The sequence below is a fragment of the Muntiacus reevesi genome, chromosome 1 (genome assembly GCF_963930625.1).
Source record: "Muntiacus reevesi chromosome 1, mMunRee1.1, whole genome shotgun sequence".
Classification (NCBI taxonomy): domain Eukaryota; kingdom Metazoa; phylum Chordata; class Mammalia; order Artiodactyla; family Cervidae; genus Muntiacus; species Muntiacus reevesi.
In genome coordinates this window covers 57,189,910-57,211,475 of record NC_089249.1, presented here as the reverse complement: position 1 = coordinate 57,211,475, position 21,566 = coordinate 57,189,910, and the positions used below count along the sequence as shown (strand labels likewise).

Below are 21,566 nucleotides of genomic sequence, written 5' to 3'. Positions count from 1 at the left end.
ATTCGGGACTGTTCAAGGGGATACTTTTCTGTGTTTCATTGCTTTGAGAAATGTATATTTCCTAGAGGACTGTTCAGGATCTAGAGAAAGTCTGAGAGCAATATGGAATTGTATAGGTAGTTTGTTTCTAGTCTCTCAAAGTTTTTGACCTCTTTCACTCTTTCAGGGATAATCAACTTGTCCTAGTAACAGACTAGGTTCTGGGCCTATGCCTGGGGCTTGTTGTAGGGGACTCATCTGGCCAGACATTCTCAAATTCTGCTATAAATATAATTGTTGACTCAATGACAGAGCGGTTGCTAATACTTGAGAACTTAAAGTGTGGTATTACTGACTGGACCTTCGGTTACTAACACAACTGCTTCCACTGATTCAGAGAGAACCCTTTTGAACAACAAAAACAAAATAAAAACTGGTTCTGGGTGCTCTAGAGGCTGCCCAGGAGGCTCCAGGTGGGGAGGTCTTCCAACTGAGTGACTGTACAAGCTGGCCATTGTGGAATGATTGACTTTTAAAGAATCACTGAAAAATTTTTGCTTTCAGCTTGAGAAACATTTGTAGTTAATAATCTGAGTGACTAGTCTTTTTTCTCTGTGTCATCCAAGAGATGTCACTACACAGCTCCATGAAAGAAATTGCTCACAACAGTATATTATTGTTAAAATCAGACAGATCTTACAGAGGTGAGGGTGGGAGGCGGGTTTGGCTGAGAGGGGATCGTCAGGGAATCTCCTCTGCGGATCTCTGGGCAGAGGCTCCTGTGGTGTCCGCGAGCTGGCCAGGCACTCACTTCAAGGAAGAGAGGCGTTCTAAGGAGAAGGAGCGGCGTGTACAAAGGCTTTGTGGTAGAGATGAGCCCAGTGTGTTCGAGAAGCAGTGGGAAGATAATTGTGGCTGAGGCAGAGCAGGGTCAGCCAGGGAGGGAGGTCAGCCAGAGGGGCAGGCAAGGCCAGATCATGACGGGACTGTGGCCAAGCTGAGGACTTAGGGTTGAGCTCTGAGTGTGAGGGGTTTGGAGCAGGGAAGTGACGTGATTTAAGTATTTTAAAAGGTGGTCCTGAGGAGACTAGAAATTCAAAGTGAGGGTGGATTTTCTGTTTTACCCAATATTGGGATCACTTGGAAAAACATTAAACTTTTGTTTTCATTTTATCTTTGACATTTTAGAGTAATTAATACCACCTGCCTTCCTAGTAATTTGGGATTCTGTCAGGTTTTCTGGGCTCTTTGTGAGGAGAGCTATTGTGTAAATAAGTGCACTCTGGTCGTTAATTATAATCAAATGATCTCTGTGTGATCCTGTCATTTAAAACATGTAGTTAATAGTGTGTAAAATAGTTCTCAGCATAGCCAGCAGCAGGAAGATTACAAGTTACGAGAAACTCATCAAGTTGAACCACATGGGGATTTTTGTATAGAAGTGTGACACCAGTTCCTCCTTCCCTCCTCAGTGTTCCTGTTTCAGGGTGTGCACCCGCCTTGCTGTCTAACCCTTGAAGCCTGGGTGGCCTGTGCCCCCTGCCTAGCCCATCTCCCCCACCCCCCACCTTTCCACAAGGGTTCTTCTGTCTAGAGCACCCTGCCCCGTGCGTGTACACCCGCCTGCTTCCCGTTGGCTCCTAGGGTTCAGCTTGGCGTCCCCAGACTGGGAAAGTGCCTGCTCTGGACATCCTATTCCTGCCTTCCTCAGTACCATGATGGAGAGCAGCTGTTTCCACCCTGGACTAAGGTATTTCATCTGTGTAACAATCCCAAGGAGTAATAGGAAGTATTGGTTTTATTTTCTAGATGAGGAAACTGAGGCTCAGAGAGGTTAAGAAACTTGCCCATAGTTATCTTGCTGGTGTGCCACAGAGATTCATTTGTTGTTCGTTCATTCTCTCATTACTGCCTTGTCATGCTGGGCACTGTGCTCAACTCGGGAGTTCATCCTGAGTGAGGCAGGTGTGGGCTGTGTGTTCATCTCCCTCCTCAGCCACCTGAGCTCTTGAGCAGGCGTGCTTCCAGAGCAGGGCCCCTCCACGGGTGCTCAGTGATCGCAGAATGAATGAACGATGCCGGCAGCCTGCCCTTGTTGGAGCCTTGGTTAGAGTGCTATCCCATCAAGCCCCCAGCTTTTGTTTTGTTGGAGTCATGCTCACATTCCTAACCTCTCCTCTCCTTCATCTTCCATCGCCTGTGTCGTAGGAGGAAGCGTAGCCTGGCGCAGGGGCAGGCTCTGGGTCTCCTCACCTGGGTTTGAATCCCAGCTCTACTACTTCCACTGGAACGAGGGGCATGGCAACCCACCCCAGTATTCTTGCCTGGAGAATTCCTTGGACAGAGGAACCTGGTGGGCTATAGTCCCTGGGGTCACAAAGAGTTGGACACGACTGAGTGACTAACACTTTAACTTTTCTACTGCTTCCTAGCTCTGTGGCCTTGATCAAGTTATTGTAGCACTTTTGTGCCTTATTTCTTCATCTGTAAAATGAGAGTTATAGTAGCTTCCTGGTAGCACTGTTCTGAGAATGAATGGTGCCTAGCACCTAGGAAGCGCTCAATAAATATTGACTTGTTAATTCTGCCATCTGCTGAGGATGGAGACTGCATCCCACACCACTCTGAATGCAGGTGTGAACACCTCACAACTCTTCCCCGTGTCTGCAGATTGATTAGGGCTTGTAAATGTGGGCTGAGGGAAGAAAAGATGGGAGACAGTACTGGACTATCCAGGTTAGAGTTCCACCCTCGCTGATGCACGTCTGATGGCCATGGGGCTTGTGGATGCTGACCATGTGAGACCCTTGTGAGGGTCAGGACTGCCTGAACCATGGCCAACTTTGGACCCCTTTTTTTTCCTGGTCTTTTCCCCTGCTGTCCTAGGCTTGACAGGTTTCCTGTTTTGCTCTACTTGGCATCTCCCTTCTACCCATCCTGGTCCCTATCAGACTTGACGTTTTAGTCCAGTAAATTATTATATCAGCTCATGTGTTACCAGTGTCCCTGTTTGCCATAGTAACTGATAACAGAAATGGCCCCTCATCCCCTACTTTTGCCCAAATGCTGTTACACCTTTGCTGCATCTGCTGAAGCCTTAGTAGTGAGGTTTCTCAGTTTATTACTTTAATTTACTTAATATTTTCATTCTTTTAATCAAGGAAGCACTTGTTAATACATTTAAGTCACAAAGAATATCCTAGGAGCTTGAATGTTAGTTCAAATTAAAGTAGTCAAACAAGTCTAATATCTCATTAATAATCATCACACTATACATTTAGCATCTATTTCTAAGATTAGGTACTTCAAGGTTAGATTTACTTTTGTTTTGTAATTTTTATTTTATATTAGAGGATAGTTGATTTACAATGTTGTGTTTCAGGTGTATAGCAAAGTGCTTCAGTTATACATATATCTTTTTTTTCTTTTTTTTGAGAATCTTACCCTATGTAGGTTATCACAGAGTTTTGAGTAGAGGTCTCTGTACTCTGCAGTTGGCCCTTTTTGATTATTTTATGTATAGTAGCGTGTGTGTGTTAATCCCAAGCTCCTACTTAGGTGTTGTCCCTCCCTTTCCCCTTTGGTAACTGGAAGTTTGTTTTCTAAGTCTGTGAGTCTGTTTCTGTTTTGTAAATAAGTTCATTTGTATCCGTTTTTAAGATTCCACATATAAGTGATATCATATGATATTTGTATTTCTCTGACTTCACTTAAAATGATAAATTTACTTTTGAACCTGAACTGTCAGAAGCTTTCATTTTGTAATTCTTAAATTTTCCCATTGGCTCAAACCAGATAGAAAAACTGGATGACCCAAATCATGGTGGTGTTTTTTTGTTTTTGTCAGCATGCTCTTCATTCTTCTCTCTCTCTCTCTCTCGCTCTCTTTTTTTTTTTTTTTAAGCTTTTTGGCCATGCTGTGTGGTATGCGGAATCTTAGTTCCCCAACCAGGGATCAATCAAACCTGCGCCCCTTGCAATGAAAGCGCAGAGTCTTAACCGCTGGACCACCAGGAAAGTCAGCAGTGAAGGTTATTGCAAATGACCTTACTCTTAGGATGTCGTGGCTTGAGTCCACTCAAATTCTCTTATCATCTCTTGCCAGTAGGAGGCTCTTCTAAAACATTTTAAACTCAAAGAAATCAAACAGTTTGCTTCATCTCGCACTCTTTAGTTGAAGGTAGTGGAATGTTCAGAGAAGGCAATGGCAACCCACTCCAGTACTCTCGCCTGGAAAATCCCATGGACAGAAGAGCCTGGTAGGCTGTAGTCCATGGTGTCGCTAAGAGTCGGACATGACTGAGTGACTTCACTTTCACTTTTCACTAAAATGCACTGGAGAAGGAAATGGCAACCCACTCCAATGTTCTTGCCTGGAGAATCCCAGGGACAGAGGAGCCTGGTGGGCTGCCGTCTATGGGGTTGCACAGAGTTGGACACGACTGAAGCGACTTAGCAGCAGCAGCAGCAGTGGAATGTTGAGAAAATGCCCAAGGTTCCACAGCTGTTTGTGTGGCAAATTTGGAGGGAGTCTTCCAAATTTTGGCTGTGAGAGCCCTTCATAAGAGTGAAAAATGACTTCTGAATCATCAAAAATTAAATGCGATCAGTGTAGCTTTATTGGGTTTGTTTATTTGAGGTATATAAATATCTATGTGTATTTTTACTTAAAAATTGGCATTCCCGGCAATGTATACCCAGTGATACCCTAAACCAAACAGATGAACCACTCCCATTGCTGCCTGTTAGGGGGAATTAATTGTGTGCAGGCATTGACAACTTCCCTCTAGGTGAAAGGACGTCAGCCCATCAGGATATCCAGTTGTGGATAGCTGTGCCTGGGAAAGGTTGAATGGAACGAGTCCTGAACGTTTTGAAAATGTGTACATCAAAGGAATTTCAAATGTAAAACTTCACAAATTTAAAAAGATCGTTTGTTTGGCTGTGCCAGGTCTTAGTTGTGTCTCACGGCATCTTTGATCTTCCCTGTGGCTTGTGGGATCTTTAGTTGGGGTGTGTGGAATCTAGTTCACTGATCAGGAATTGAACCTGGGCCCCCGGCATTGGGAGCTTGGAGTCTCAGCCACTGGACCACCAGGAAAGTCCCCCTCATAAATGTTTACTAGAAGCTTTTAAAATCAAACAAAAGACCCCAGGATGTCTGATATCTGTATTTACTAAGTGAGAAATTAGAAGCTGTGATGAGGCTCCTTTGTCCCCCCCTACAGCTGAAGTATCCTTTTTACAGGCACTTATTCTTTTCTTTTCCCTTTTCTATCTGTTTCTTATTCATGTGTAATATTGTCAGTGCTATTTCATCTTCTAAAATGTCCTCAGATTCATCGTGTGAAACAAGGAAGCCCCCAAAGGCCACGGTGTGTTTTGGAGTCATTTTTTCTCCTGTGCCTCTCAGGATATCTTTTTTGAGTGTGTAGTCTCCCCCGTACATGTAAATTGAGGATGTTGGATCGAACTCTCGATTTTTAAACTACATTTGAGAGGTTCACCAAATATCGTTAGAATGTGTGAGCCCAGAGCCCCTGGTGAAGTAACAGGACAGAGTGGGGAGCTGTGTGTACTGTGACCTTCCCCCAGTCTTGGCGCTGACTGGGAAAGACCCAGGTCCCCAAGGCTACTGACCGTGGGGGCTGGACGCGATGTGGGCCAAGACGTGACATCATGTAGCTGTTAGGAGCGATGGGGAGGCAGCACGGACAACAGGGGAAATGCTCATTATGCAACTGAAAAAAGCCAACCGCAGGATGGCTTGTTTGCTGTGATTGCAGCAAAGACAGACTGTAGATGACAGAGGAAAGGGTTGAGTAATGAGAATGCAGCTGGCGGAACTGAGCCCCACTGAGAGGAGCCCTTGTTGGTTTTGACAGCCCTGCGGTAGCCGAAGGAATAGACATTTGGACGTGAAAGTGTCACAGGTTCAGCAGTATAAGGTGAGTCGAATGAGCAAAGCTCTGGGAGCCAGGTCGTCAAAGCTGGGCGGGAATGCGCCTGCTTTGGAACTGATGCCGTGCTGCGCAAGAGCAGTGCCACGTCTGACAGTGGGAATAGCGTCCCTGTTTAGAAAAATGTGTTTGTCTCTCACCTAACCCAACATGATTGTTTTCTGTCAGAGAAAGAGGCCCTGTAGTATTGACTAGACAAAATGAGATGCTCCCAAGTTTCAGGAGGTGGTTTTCAGGCACAGCAAGCTCTGTCTGTGAGAGAGGCTGGTGCTGCTGCTGCTAGGTCGCTTCAGTCATGTCCGATTCTGTGCGACCCCATCGATGGCAGCCCACCAGGTTCCCCTGTCCCTGGGATTCTCCAGACAAGAACACTGGAGTGGGTTGCCATTTCCTGTGAGAGAGGCTGACAGCCTTGTTAATCTCTGGAAGTACTTTTGAGTGTGTCTGGCCCACTCTGCACACCGCCCCCGCCCCTGGTACATGCTTCTGGAGGACCCTACCCACCCAATCCGGGCGTGGGACTTGCCGAGCCGTGGCCTCAGCGTGTCTGCCTCAGAGGGAGCGGTTTCCCATGGTTGAGGTACGCGCACTACACAACGTTCCAGAGATATAAGTCACTTTATTTGCTGATCTCTATCTCTTCCTTTGAGGAATGTTCAGTTTTCCAGATGAAATCATTGGAAACAAAATCGGCTGTGCTGCACATTTGAGCCATTAAAAAAAACAAGTGTTCCTGCTTTGTCGGTTGTGTAAAGCAGTATGTTACCTCAGGTCTTACTCTCTGAGCAGCCCCCATGTGGGAGGTGGCTTGAGGGCTAAAGAAAAGCAGGCAACCCCATCCTTTCTTAGGAAGAACTGACTGGACATACAGGCAGAGCCTGAACTGAGGCTGGAGGCAGAGGGTTCCTAGCAGCTTGTGGGCCCTGCTGGTGGTCGGCCCCGGAGCTGAGCGGGAGAAGGGCTTCCTGTGTGGCTGGTGGTAGACAACCCCGCCCTGAGCCACACGGCCCCCACTGCGGTTGCTAAACCAGTTGCAGTTTAGTTTAACGTGTGCAGTAGTGTTTATAAAGAATTCTAACCACTGGAGCCAAAACATCTTCACATAAATGCCCCAGTTATTTCCCATCTCTGGATCTTCAGTCTGTATGAATCAAAATTGCCCAGAGTTTTCACTTCAACTTTTCTCATCCTGAATGCATCCAGCAAGTTTTTATTGAGTGACTGCTCTGTGGTCTGACTTGAGTTTTGAAAGGGTCACTGTGTTGAGAATAAACTGAAAGGCAGAGGAAGCCAGGACACCATGGGGAGATGACTGCGATCGTGCAGTAGAGAGGTGCTTCTAGCAGGCAGAGCTGTTGGGGCTTCAAGGGGGGCTGGTCGGTCCTCTTTCGGAGCTGTGGTGCAGAGGGCCACTCCTTCATTCCTGCACAGGCCACTGACAAAACAAAGTGAGGTATTTTCATTAACGGGTTTTTGTATCCTAAAAATATTACGTGGTTATAGTCAAAATTTTCAAGTAGTTTAGAAGGTTTACAAGGTAAACTATCGAAGTTTGCTCCCCACTGCCACAAGTTTGAGACCCACTGGGACTTTCTGCACATTGACATACTTTGGTGGGTACCTGATTATGTGGGCGGGGGGGGGGGTGTTGGCTGCGCTGGGTCTTAGCTCTGGTATATGGGATCTAGTTCCCTTACCAAGGATCGAACCTGGGCCCCCTGCATTGGGAGTGTGGAGTCTTAACCTCTGGACCACCAGGGAAGTCCCCCGATTGTGTTTTAATACCAGTGGGATCAGACTGTATCTATGGTGTTACGCTTCATTCCACTTGATGTGCAGGAACACTGCTGCATCCTTCATCCGCGGCTGTACACACAGTCCGCTGCCCTTTCTCCCCTGGCTGCCTGTGTTCCGCTCCAGAGCTGTATCAGCACTTTTGATTCTTGATGCACAGTGAGATGGCTTTTGGTATCTTATTCTTCCTGCTATTAAAATCAGTACCACCGTGAATACCTACCTTTGACCTTTGAATGAGTTTATCTGTAGGAAAAGTTTTAGAAGAACTAGTTGGATCAAGGCTATGAGGTAGCGCAGGTTAGGACAGGTATGGAAGACCATGCATATGCGTGCTTGATTTTCAGTAGTGCGTCTCACAGCTACTTGAGGCTTGAATTGTTATCGGTTAGCAGACAGAAGATCCTGGTTGCCCTGCAGCTCCATCCTCCCTGGAGTCCTCAGTGCCGCCTCAGGCAAGTCTGTGGGCTGCTGCCCTGTTGTGGCTGCTGCTGGCACCTGTGTTCCCAGGGGCCACCCTCTGCTGCAAAGACCCCTCCCCTGTCCTTTACACACCCACTTCCTTTCCACCTTGGATCCTCAGAGAGGCATGACCATTCTGCCTCCACTAGAGCTTTACTCCACTCTCGTATAGCACCTCATTTATCTCTGCTCTAGCCCTATTCACACTCGCCGCTGTTTTCACTTTCCTGTGCGTCAGTCTGCGCTACTCGGATACCAGGCCTGGGCCTGCAGGGGCTGTGTCAGTCCTCTGCGTTGCTCCATCCATGGGGTTTAGAGTGGCTGGCACGTAGTAAGTTCTCAAACACCAGTTTGTAGAATGAATGGGAAATCCACTCCTTACTGAAGGAATGATTCTCTCCTCACTCTGGGCCAGATAGTGGCTTAGAAGAAATTGTAGTCACTTCATTAATCAATGAAGAATCTCCCACCCTGGATAAGGAGGGAGGAACAAACCCTAGACCCAGCATGTGCTCACGGCCAGGCCTGCAGGGTAACACAGGCCAGGCTAGTGTTGTGTGTGGGCAACAGCGAGGATGCCTCCCTTCTTCTCTGCCTTCTGAAGTCAGAGAGGATTAGAGATGGCTTCTCCAAAGCCGACTTTGAGGGTAGATGAGGCGCTAATGGTAAAGAACCTGCCTGCCAATGTGGGAGACATGAGTCATGGGTTCGATCTCTGCATCAGGAAGATCCCCTAGAGGAGGGCATGGCAACACACTCTAATATTCTTGCCTGGAGAATCCCATGGATGGAGGAGCCTGGCGGGTTACAGCCCATGAGGTCGCTAAGAGTCAGGCACGACTGAGTGATTTAGCATGCACGCGCAAGCTACATGCGCCTTTTCTCGGAATGTTCTTGCTTTATAGTAATAGCCTTTTAACCTAATGACTTGTTCTGTTTTTATTTCTTGGAACAAATTAAGGGCATTAAGTGGGAGCTGAACGTACTTATGTAATGTGTACCATTGCTTACCTGATATCTTTAATCAGGCCCAGATGGGAGGAGAGAAGTTACACCAGCTCTCAGGTTGGACCAAGGGCACCCTTGGCAGCCTCCATTAATCTTTGAGATTCTGCCCACCATTTTAGGAATGGCTCTGACTAGGGGTTTCCCAGGTGGCACTAGTGGTAAAGAACCCATCTGCTAAGAGACTTACGAGATGCAGATTCAATCTCTGGGTTGGGAAGACCCTGGAGGTGGGCATGGCACCCACTCCAGTACCCTTGCCTGGAGAGTCTCATGGACAGAGGAGCCTGGCGAGCTATGGCCCATAGGGTTGCAAAGAGTCAGGCATGACTAAAGCAACTTAGTACGTACTGACTCACAGTGTTTACATCCATCAGCAGCTGAAGGCTCTGGAACCCAGAGATCTGGGAACTGTTTCCCCCACCTCAGTCATGTCTGGATTCCTGAAGAAAGTCTCTTAGAATGTATTCAGCAGTCATCTTCTGAGGGCCTGCTATGTACCCAGGTTACACGTGGGGGACCACGGATGTGTTTTTCAGCAGTGGGAGGAGAAGGGCTGATGATTTGTACACTTAGAATTTTCTTGTTCTCAAGTCTCAATTTGTTTTCTCTACACTTTTGATGGGAAGATAACGTCCCAGGTCAGGTCAGCTCAGTTCAGTCACTCAGTCATGTCCAACTCTTTGTGACCCCATGGATTGCAGCACATCAGGTTTCCCTGTCTTATCACCATTTCCTGGAGCTTGCTCAAACTCTTGTCCATCAAGTTGGTGATGCTATCCATCTCATCCTCTGTTGCCCCCTTCTCCTCCCGCCTTCAATCTTTCCCAGCATCAGGGTCTTTTCCACTGAGTCAGCTCTTTGCATCAGTTGGCCAAAGTATTGGAGCTCCAGCATCAGTCCTTCCAATGAATATTTAGGGTTGATGTCCTTTAGGATGGACTGGTTTGATCTCCTTGCAGTCCAAGGGACTCTCAAGAGTCTTCTCCAGCACCACAGTTCGAACATATCACTTCTTTGGCGCTCAGTCTTCTTTATGGTCCAAGTCTCACATCCATACATTACTACTGGAAAAATCATAACTTTTATTATATGAACCTTTGTCAGCAAAGTGATGTCTCTGCTTTTTAATATGCTGGCACTTCACGGGATCTTAATCAATCTTGTGCAGAACTGATCTTCTGTTAGTGTCTAAGCCAGGACTGAACCCAGGCAAAAAATGAATTCCTGAAAATGAACTTTTCCAGGTGTCAAGTTGCTTCTCTGCCCAGAGCAGGCACCCGCTCTCCCCTGCACCTGCTCCCTGCAGCTGCTCCCCGGGGCTGGCCAGGCAGCTTAGCCAGTGGCTAGATTTGGCCACTTTGAGACTCGCCTGAGCCAGAGCTCAGATATTCCCTGAGAAGCTTGAATCAGAGACCAGCTGCTCTGGTTAGAAAACTCTGCTGCTGCAGTTGTGGGCTGGGGTGCTTCTAGGACAGCCCTGGCTCAGAGCATGGGATCCACCAGAAAGGAATACTGTGAGAGGCAGCACTGGGGCCCTGGCCTGCGAAGCCTGCCAGCCATTGCGATATCCAGGGTCAAGAGGACACCCTGCCTCTGTGACTGTGGAGCAGAGGTCCTGCCAGGCAGGGTATGTGTGGCACTCAGGCCGCTCTGTCTGGTCATGGAGTGCAGGCGTGTGGGGTGCTCGACCACAAGGCACCATAGCTTGCTCTTTAAGTGTATTGAGAATAGGGGGCTGTGTTCAAGTTTGGAAGCTGGAAATCCATTAGATTAAACCTTTTAATCCAGTTAGATCTTAGGTTATAAGACACCTGGTTTATTTAAACTTGAGATTGTTTCTAGAAAACCTCTTAGTATGATAGAAAACAGTACCTTCATAAGCAGACACAGTTGGTGTCCTGCTTGGGTGACCATGGACCAGTTACCTAGCCTCCCTTAACCTCGGTTTTATCAGCTGTAAAGTATAGATGAAAGTGATCATACCTACTATCTAATAATAATTACAATGTGACTTAGTATGTGTCACTTACTCGGGAGCATGCAGTGTTCCCCCCGTATGTCCAGTCGTGTTGGACCCTCACAGTAATCCTGTGAACGAGTTACATTATTGTCTCTTGTTTACAAGATAAGGCCATTGAGGCGCAGAGAGGTTAGGTACCCTGCCCACTGTTGCCTGGCTAATGAGTAGCACGTCTGGGATTAGAGCCCAGGCAGCTCGTGCTCCTTCCTGTGCTTCTAGACTGTCTCACAGGGAGTCACAGGATTAAGTGTGATAGCATGAGAAGGTGCCTAGAATAGAGTCTGGCACCTGTGAGTGTAACAGTGTCGATCACTCTGCCTTCTCCCTCTCACAGCTCTGGCTGTGAGATCTGAATGCAGGGTGCTGTGAAGGAGGCTGGAGTCTCACTCTGTCACTAAGAAGTCAGGGAATCTCATGGAGCTGTGGATTGGTCATTCCATCAGTATGATTTGTGCTTGTGAACATAGCAGGAGTCCTTCAACTTCTTCCTCCTAGCAGGGGAAATAATCACCCTGTTGCCCTCACTTGGATTTAGATCATTGAATCATTGCTCAGAGACAATCACTTTAGCTTGTTTGTCTTCAGTCTTTCTAGCTGACCTTCACACGGACTGTGTCAGAATAAACCAGTCTGAATCCAGGGCCTCAGTGGCTGAGATGAGTCAGTCATGGGAAGAGGGAAACTGTGCCCAAGACAAGGAAAGCCCGGTAGGAACTGGCGAGTGGAGTCTGGTGTCAAAGGTGGATTATTTCCACTCACATTTTGCCCCAGGTCCTTGTCCTATGGGATGAGTAGGACAGGCTGAAACAGGGCGAGCCCAGAGATGCAGCAACTCTGGTTTTGCCTGTTATCCTCACAGGGTCTCTGCCGCTTTCTCCAAGGGATGAGGCATTAAGGCTATCAGCCCGTTGATTTAAGTATGCAGATTGTTCTTCAGAAAGCTCTTCGAAGTCTTCAGTAAGATGTTGCAAAGGTTTACTTGTTGATGTGAAATACACACCACACATACAACACGCACACATATGTCAGTGCTGAGTTTGGAGTGTGTTGGCTTTCTCCACCTGAAGGAGGCACTGCAGACGGTGCTGCCCTGAAGGCGGTCACGGAAAAGGGGGTTGTGAAATGGAGACAGCTTGCTTCCTTATAGTGGGGATTTAAAACCTGCAATGTTGTGTTTTTTCTTTTATAGGTGTGTCCACAGATTTTGAGCATCTGAAGCGGACCTCTAATTTAAGCACTCCCTGCTGCTCCCTCACCTTTGGAAAGATGTCTGTCACTTACGATGATTCCGTTGGAGTCGAAGTGTCCAGCGACAGCTTCTGGGAGGTAATGCCCTTGGTTTCTTCCAGATGAATGCAGAGCGTAAGCCAGTGGTGCCTTACACCCCCTCTTTATTGACTGGGGCTGGGGTGACGAGATGAACATACACCAGAACCAGCCAGGCCTCCGATCTAAGTGGCAACGAGTATGGCCTAGCTCTCTGAGAGGATGGTAAGCTTATCTTGCTAGAAAAGTTTGATAACAGAAGAGGTTAGAGGTGTCCAATAAGGTCTTATTAGGTTGTCCATCCTCATCGCTTCCTTTCCATGCTAACTTGAAATTACATGCTGTGACTTGAAATTACATACACTAATTACCAGGCTTGGTCTCAGAAGCGGCATTACTCTTGAGTTTTGTAGAAAAATGGATAGTTGTGATGTGACGTCATGTTGGGCAATGCAGACAAGTGGCCAGGAGGCTGAACAAACTGCCCTTGAACTTCTTGGAGCATCTTCTTGTCTGTGCCTGCAACAAATTCCTTTCCTAATCAGATTATGTTGTGGCTTGGGTTTTTTGTTTGTTTTTTAATGGAGGTCCTTCTTCCTGAGTCCCACTTATTTCTTTGTGTTGTTTAGTTGCTCAGTCATGTCTGACTCTTTGCAACCCCATGGCTCACCAGGCTCCTGTATCCATGGGATTTCCCAGGCAACAGTATTGGAGTGAGTTGCCATTTCCTTCTCCAGGGGATCTTCCTGACCCAGGGATCTTCCCCACATCTGCTGCATTGGCAGGCAGATTCTTTACCGCTGAGCCACTGGGCACTTACTTGTTACCTGCTGGATAAAACGGAGTCCATGAAATCTTGTTTATGTGGCTACTTGGGCTTCCCAGGTAGCTCAGTGGTAAAGAATCCACCTTCCAATGCAGGAGATGTGGGGAAGATCCCCCGGAAAAGGAAATGGCCACTTACTCCAGTATTCTTGCCTGGGAAATTCCATGGAGAGAGGAGCCTGGGCGGGTTACAGTCCATGGGGTCACAAAAGAGTTGGACACGACTTTGCAACTAAACATGTGTCAAAACCCCTGGAACCATCCCAGCAGCTGTGGGCTTAGTGGAAAGAGCACTGGCTTTATAATTGGAAAGCTCCAGGTTCTGATCCCAGCTGTGCCATTACTAGCCATCTATGTGACCTTGGGCAAGTTGCTTGACTGATCTGAGCTTCAGGGTTTTCAACTCTCAGAGGGATGATGGTACTGGTCTTCAAGGGAGGCTGCCACCAGGAAATAAGAATGGCAACATCGGAGCCCTGCGGTGCTTTCCTGAGACAAAAGGCCCAAGTATTGCAGAGCCCCATGGTGGAGCCTGCGGTCTGCTGGAGACAAGCACAGAGAAGTTCTGGGAACTTAGATTAATTAGGTGTGTGATTAATTAGGTGTGCAATTGTGTCTAGCATCAAACACTATCAATATTACAGTCTAACACAGACAAGTGATCACAGGAGCCCAGCTCAAACTTCTCTCAACACTTTTCTTCTCTGTGTACTGGGGGAAAGGTCATCATTGCCTTTTAGCTAACTACGTCATTTTATTAGAAGTCAGTGTTTATTGAGCACCTACTGTGTGCTGGGCCCCGTGAGTTCACGTGAAAAGTGTGACCACCTGAGTTCCTGTTCCTCGGTAGCCTTCCTGGTGGGATCCGGGCTGGAGCTCAGTCTCGGTAGCCAGAGTGGCACGTGCGATCTGGGAAACACCTCAGCAAAGGCAGCCACAGAGTTGTGGGCACATCCCAGCCGCTCAGCAGCAGCGGGCCCTTGGCGTGGTCAGGTGCACTCTTACGGCGTGCAGGAGGGTTGGTACTGAAGCTGGATCAGAACAGGGAGTTCTGAGATGCAGGTGGAGGTGCCTCGGGGATGTGACTGGGATTCAGGACCTGCATGGCCCATAGGCAGGTCTGGGTTCACAGACAGTTGGGGCCCCACTTGCTGGGCCCTGGAGCCCGTGGCCTCGCCAGCATCGTGGAAGCCCTCAGGGACCTGGCGCTGACTGCAGAGCCTCCCTGTGAGCTCCTGTGAAGCCGGCCTTTAGAAATGCAGGTCCTCACCCATCTCAACACTGGTTTGAAACTATCGGCAGAATCCTTTACAGTCAGGGGGAAACCTCCTGTTTGGTAACTGTGGTGACAGTGCCATTGGCCTCAATCAGCGCCTGCCTGAAGTACAGGGAGGCTAGCACACACAAAGGCCTTGTGAGGAGTGGGCCTGCAGAGGCCAGGGACAGGTTCAGACACAGGCTTGGGAACCAAGTGGCCTGGGTGTGACTCCCTGCCTTGTCATTGTGTGTGTGTGTGTGTGTGTGTGTAGCTTTAGGCAAGTTACTACTTTTTCTTATCCTCAAATTTCCCAGTCTGTAAAATGGGGATAATAACAGTAGCCACATCCTAGCATTGTGAGAGTTAGGGAGTGAAAGTAAAAGTGAAAGTCACTCAGTCGTGTCCAACTGTTTGTGACCCCATGGACTATACAGTCCATGGCATTCTCCAGGCCAGAATACTGAAGTGGGTAGCTGTTCCCTTCTCCAGCGGATCTTCCCAACCCAGGATCGAACCTTGGTCTCCTGCATTGCAGGCGGATTCTTTACCACCTGAGCCACCAGGGAAGCCCAAGTTAGGGAATGAATACATGTAAAGTGGTGCCAGGCATCAAGACAGGTGCCGGCTGGGAGCTCTGTCCCTCTGATGCGAGGGGTGGGGGTCATCACACACACACATACACGATGTACAGTCTGTTCCTGTGGGGTGTGTTGGTCAGCACTGTCTTAATTACCCAGTTGATGTCAGAAACTCCTGTGGAAAAATTAAGTAGCTAAATATAGTTCTATTGCAGAAGTCTTCAGCTTCTTGTTAAAAAAATAAAATGTAGGTGAAAGTTGCAGTGTGTATTGTCAGCATATATTAAGTCAAGTGGCTTGAACAAGTCCTGTCACTGATGTAAACCCCTAGGCTCCCTGTTAAATTCTTAACTGTGATGTCAGTAGACAAGAACATTTCTCGTCTGAAGGATACAAAGGCAAATGGGTTTATTTTCTAGACAGGCTCTGCTCATCTGGTGGTGCTGTCCCTGACGTTGCTCTTCAGCTCGTACAGATCAGCAGTGCCTCTCCCCCCGCCCACTTGACGGTCGTGCCCTGAGTGGAGGTGTGATTGCTCAGCCAAGCCAGCTCTGAGTGACCCAAGTGCACGCTGCCAGCTGCACGTCTCCAGGCTGCCGGCAAGGTCCCTCTTTCCCGTGGAAGGCCACTTCTCACGGGTGTGACTCCACAGCGCTGTTGTACAAATCTAAGGAAAGCATTGAAGTCTCGAGGTGGAGGGTCTCTTGTGCCTGATTTTACCCCTTTCCACCACCAGGTGCTGACTGAGTAACCCAGCGTGTTACTGGGTCATGCTGGTTCTTCTGCATGCTGGCTGCGCGCCTGCACAGGAGAGACGTGGCCCTGCCCTGCAGGAGCCTGTGGCTGTGACATTCGGAAGTAAGCTCCCTGAGGCAGGAGACACAGGGATCATTGTGGGAGGCGCTGTAGAATTTGCTGGGGCACACGTGGGGGCGGGGGGCAGTGGGGCTCCCCCTGGAGGAGAGAGCAGGAAAGGTGGCATGGAAGATGGGCAGGGTTGGTGCTGACTAAGCACTCAGATGTTCGCCAGATGGATGAATGAACAAGCGGTGCTCTTGGGAGGAGGAGAGATTACTCGCAGGGACATATCAGCCAGAAGTAGTGGGTATTTGGAGGGGACGCTTTCTGTATCCCCAACACTGCAACACGGTAGGAAACCATTCAGAAGCGAGGAGGGTGGGGAGCTGATCCCCACAGTGGAGGAGCTGGAGGAGAAAGGACAGTGGCCTCCACGGAGAATGAGGGCAGTGAGGCCAAGCCACAGCTTTGCCCTCAGTGTCATGGCACTCAGAGAGGGCCCTGCTGCTGGCCTCACCTGAGAAGGCGTGAGGTGGGTGGGGCAGGGAGCCAGGGGAGGGACAGCATTCTAGGCTGGAGCAGTGTCTGCAGATTGCAGTGAGCATGGTCCTGCAGAGGCTGAGGGTCTTGACCTCTTTGGGGTCGAAGGCCTGTTTGGGGCTGAGCAGTCATGTGGGCGTAGATAGGTTGAGGCCGAGTGGAGGCGGTTCCCCAAGAGGGTGACTCCTTTAGCCGCCAACTGGCTAAAGTTTGAGCCTGGACATCCTGCCCACAGGCTTCCCAGCGAGGGAAGCTTCTGGCAAGTCCTCTAGCTCATTCTCACTCGGGGAGCCTGCAGGCGCATCCCCACATCTCCACTTCCAGGCCCTGCCTCTGGGTCTCCTCTCCGGCTCTGGAGGCTGGGGCACAGAGAGAACTGAGGCTTCAGGCCACGGTGCTCTGCCAGTGCCACCAGGGAAGCCTGGCCGCCCTCTGCCCTGGAAGGTTCTGGGAACACGACAGCGGGTTTGGGCCCAGCAGGCCCGAGGGCCGCTGCCTCAGTCTCTGAGGGCTCCTGGGGGCGGGGCTGGGAGGGCAGACTGCTGGTTTCTGGGTCCGGCCCTGCCTGTGGCTCACATCCCCGAGGAGGAGCCCTGTCCAGCTGTCAGCAGTGCTGCCGTTAGAGCTCAGGCCTCCCCGGATGACGCCAGGTTGGGGCTGGCTGTGAGCACTCTCCATGGGCACAGGGGGCCTTGGAGGAGAGTGTTTTGGAGATGAGGACATAATGTCTTGCTGTAGAACGTTAGTCCCAAAGAGTTGGCACGTGACTAGTATTTGCCGTCTGCTTCAGAGAAGTTTCTCTCTGCAGTTCCTCTCAGACTTGAGCACTGTGGATGTGGCACAGCACGTGAGAACATCTCCTCGGGCATCAGGGTTTTGTCTGGAAAGCCGTCCATGTGGCATGGGATGCCTTGTTCCCATCCTTCAAGACCAGTTTTGTAGGTAACATTTAGAAGATGCTGCTGCCCTAGGTTCATGGATTCCATAAAGCCTGATTTGGCATCTACCACAAGCCAGGCCCTGCGCTGAGTCCTGGGGTCCCAAAATTAGTGCAGAGTCTTGGGACCCCAGAGCCATCATTCATGGCAGGCAGTCCTGGGCGGCAGCGCGGGTGCTGTGAATGGAAGCAGGAGGAGGTGAAAGCAACCGTCTCCTTGCCTCTGGGCAGCAGTGGTCCTTCCAAGTGTCCTCTGCCTGCCCCCCGCCCACACACACAGATCTGGGGCGCCCGCCCTGCACAGCAACCGTGCCGTAGATGTGTCGGCCTGCTCCTCACCCCACAGTGCTCGGACAGAGCTCCCAGCAGGCTGGTGGCTTGCCTTTATTTCACCACAGTTTCCAAACAGATCCATCAATTCATTCTTACAAGCAAGCCCTGGTGTCTGTTGAGCCATGACCAAGGCTTAGGGTACCAGCCTCCCTGTACCACCAGGTGTTCCACCTGTTGTCCTCCCTGCAGCCAGGGCAGCCCATCAGAAAAGCAACCTTGCGTGATTCCTGCCCTGCACGGGAAGCTTCACTTTTCTGCATCGCCTTCAAAGTAAAACTGTGACTTTTGTGTAGCTAGGACTTGATCATGTGCTGGGAGCTGCTAGACGCCAGGAGCTCTGGCCCGGGCTTCAGCCACGCTGAGCAGTGATTTTTGCCACGCCCTGTACCGCACACCTGGATGTGTGCACGCTGCTAAGTTATCGAGCCCGTGTGCACGTAAGCTGTGTGCTCCTGGCCCGTGTACTCTCTGTGAGTTCTGACCCGGGATGAGTTTAGAAATGAAACTCAGTGATGGGGGCTGGCACTTGCTGCACACTTGCTCTGTGCCAGGCCCCTGCTCTGCTTTCCACGGGTGCTCTCAGCCCTCACCGATCGTGAGCTTCACTTTACAGGTGGGGAAACTGAGGCCCGGGTGGGGACTGTGCCAGCTGGGGGCTCAAGCCCCTGCTCTCTAGAATGCTCTCCTGCCTTTGCTTATGGCCTCCTGGGAGCGAGAAGAGACATGTTCGTTTGCAGAGATGCCACATACTCAAATGCCTCTGGTTCGACATGAAGTCGCCCCCTGTCTGGGAACATTCATTGTTCTGTAACCCTGAGGGCTCAGAGGAGAGAGACGACCTGCTCAGAGTCCTGGGAGGAACACAGCATTGCTAATCCCTGCTTCCCAGGGAGGGTGTGAGGACTAGAGATAGCGTCTGCGGGGCCAGGGGCCAAATGACTCCCGAGACCGACTGGTGTCTCCTCTTCACGCGTGAACGTCACACCTGCGGAGACAGGTGAAGGCAGACAAATCAGGTGGTCTTTCTTCTGCTCACTGCAGGCTTGTACCTCCCGTGTCTAAACACCATTGTTGTAAACGCCTGGTAAAGAATCACTCCGTGTTTTCCTGGAAAGGATTGAACAGTCAGGATTTTTTTTGCATCAAGCTTATCCTCTGAAGATTAATTTTTATTTTCTCACTTGATTTCAGTGATGGCAAAAGTAATTTATGTAAGCCCTGTGGGAGAAAACATTTTCTATTTCTACTCAGTAACAAACAGAAATGCATGCTTTTAGAACTGGAGAAGTCCTGAGAGCTCAAGCAGCCTGTGGTGGCTTAGCTCCCTACAAGTGTGCAGTGTGGGTGCAGTGAGCTTAGTGCTGAGGGACCCAGGCACAGAGGCGGGGTGAAGGAGCTGTGTCTTGTGGGGCAGGGTGTTTGGTTTTTTTTAAACGGGAGTCATGAAAGGTGGGCTGGGGCGGGGTGGGATACTGTGGAAGCAGCAAGTGGAGGAGGGGGTGAGCATGGAAGGGGTGCTCCCTGCAGGAAGTGCTGTTTGTTCTCACTTTTCCAATCTGACACTCTCTGCGCTAGATCACTTGGCTTTTTACCGTGGGGGTTCCTTTTACTGCTGGAGTTTCTGCCAGAAGCGGCTTGGTCTTCAGCGAGCCCTTACTTACAGAGCTGGAACTGACCTCACTGTCTGGGTTGGCAGCAACTCTCACAGCCCCTGCTGGAGTGTGAGGGGGAATGTAAGAGGGCAGTGAGCTGTCACCAGGCAGCCAAGTGCTCCTGCCGCTTCCCAGGCACTCGGCTGAAGGACTGTGTGCACGTACACGTGTGCTGGGGAGACAGCGCTCCGTGCAGGGTCTTCGGGGCGATGGCTCACAAGTGGGACATGTTCTGTGCTCAGGCAAGTCCCCAGGCATCACTAGGCCTTTATCCTGACATCTGAGCAATGTTTCCTGGAGGGGCAGAGTGCAGTGAGCCTGGCCAGCCAGTCTTGAGGAGGTTGGGTCTGAAACAAACTTTGTTTAAACACATCCTTCCTCTCTATGTTATTTTGTTCTGCCTTTGAGTTATGTCTGAAAATTGGAATCTCTCAGTTTCCCCTTCGTCCATTTTTCAGTTTGTCGTTTTGAGCATTTAGATTAAAGGATGATAATGCAGTCATCTTTGACGTTGAAGTTCAGGGTTTGTGATATAACATGCTCAAAACAGCAAAAGGTGCCTTGCAGGGTAATGAGCCTCATCTTCTTCACCCTCCTACTTGAGTACAAATTCCAGGAACAGGAGGTGAGTCTGGGAAATGTTTGGGGTGAGAACTGAAAACTAGGAGTTGGGCCAGAGTGAGGCCCAAGGCAGAGGCAGGACCAGCGTGGGTAAGAGCTGAGCCGGAGCACACAGGTTGGCCTCGAGGAGGCTGGGAACGGAGGCTGTTAAATGAACAGCAGCAGTGGCAGGCCAGCAAGGAGCCTCCACGTCTGACCCTCTCGGAGCCCTGCCAGGAGAACTGCGTTAGTATCCTGTTTTGAGAATAGGGAGCCTGGTCAGGTTTAGGGTAGCACTGAGGTGAGGAGCTCCAAGACCTTCTTTTCCAGAGCAGGGTGAGTTGGGAGCCCAGATTGGGGGTGAGCTGGAGGGCAGGTTGGAGAACTGGGGGTGGGCTCCTGTAGAAACTAGGGCGCCCAGAGACAGTTTGAGAGCAAGGCACAGAGTTCACAGTTCCCCAAGCATACCCCTCACTCTTTGGTGTTTACAAGCACGTGTTCCAGATCTTACAGCCTTAAGATCAGATGTGACCTCCTGTAAGGAAAGGGAGGTTCAGACTAGAGATTGGGGTGGGCTGAAGAAGGGTGCCTGAGAAAGAGGCCCTTCTGGTGTGAACGGATGTGGCGTCTACTGAGGACTCCGCAAGTGTCAGCGGGAAGCGTGCACAGCAGGGCCGCTCCCGGAGCCCTCTCAGCTGCCTGGACACCAGGGACTTAGACACTGACCTGGACCTGAATTTTACTGAAAGCCGGGTGAGTGCTGTGAAGGAACTGCGAGGCTCTTCTGCTGGTCTGTGCTTGGCAGAATTGGTTGTTCATTTGTCATCTGTGGAGTGTGTATCTGATGATGTGTTCTGAGAGCTGGTTTTTAGCTTTCGTGGGGAGAACTCAAGGACTCATTGGATTGAGAAAAATGAATAAATGAGCACGACTTACCTCAGTGCCTGCTCCTCTCGCTGGGCGCTCAGCAACTCCCCAGTCCCTTCATGTCTGCACAGAACGGACTCTCCGCTCCAGCACCATTCGGGCACTGAGAACATGTTAGAAGCTGCTTTCTGTGTGCCTGGCACGGTGGAGGGAGGAGAATAAAGGCACAGTCCCTGCCTGCAAACCCCCCATGTTGCCACATTCTGCATGTGACAGCAGACACCGCTGCAAGAGTAACAAAGAGGGGACCTTCCCAGAGGGGGTGGCATGGCATGGAGCTCAAGCTCTGTGGGCCTCAACCTCAAGTCTTCAGAAAGGAGCCTTGCCCCGGAGGTCCCTTCTGCTCTTACCTCAGACTTCCCACTCCTCCAGGTAGCCCTGACCACCTGGAGTGTTCCTTCCAGAAGTCATCACCAGCTGTAATTGTTACTTGACCACAAGTCCCACAAAAGCAGAGACCATGACAGTTTGTTCACCACTGCATCCCTGGTCCCTGGCATAGTCGTTGGCACACAGTAGGTGTTCACCCCATGTTTGTGAGTGGCAAGAGGATATTGCCAGACCATCAATCATTGAGTCATGAGTGCTCCAAGAGGTAGCCAGCCAGCTGGCGGCATTGACACACTGTT

At 49.9% G+C, this 21,566-nt stretch overlaps 1 protein-coding gene across 3 annotated transcripts in view; it reads left to right on the top strand.

The window, feature by feature from the left end:
• Nucleotides 1-21,566, top strand: part of PACSIN2 (protein kinase C and casein kinase substrate in neurons 2) — a 108,584-nt gene that overhangs the window by 62,208 nt on the left and 24,810 nt on the right. For 2 of the 3 annotated variants that reach the window (XM_065945071.1, XM_065945078.1), the window contains exon 2: nucleotides 12,413-12,549. In XM_065945071.1, the coding sequence (XP_065801143.1) occupies nucleotides 12,490-12,549 (60 nt within the window). In that variant the 5' untranslated portion in view covers nucleotides 12,413-12,489. Of the gene's footprint in view, nucleotides 1-5,907; nucleotides 5,928-12,412; nucleotides 12,550-21,566 lie in introns of those variants that run through there. The other variant, XM_065945086.1, reaches the window with a different exon arrangement.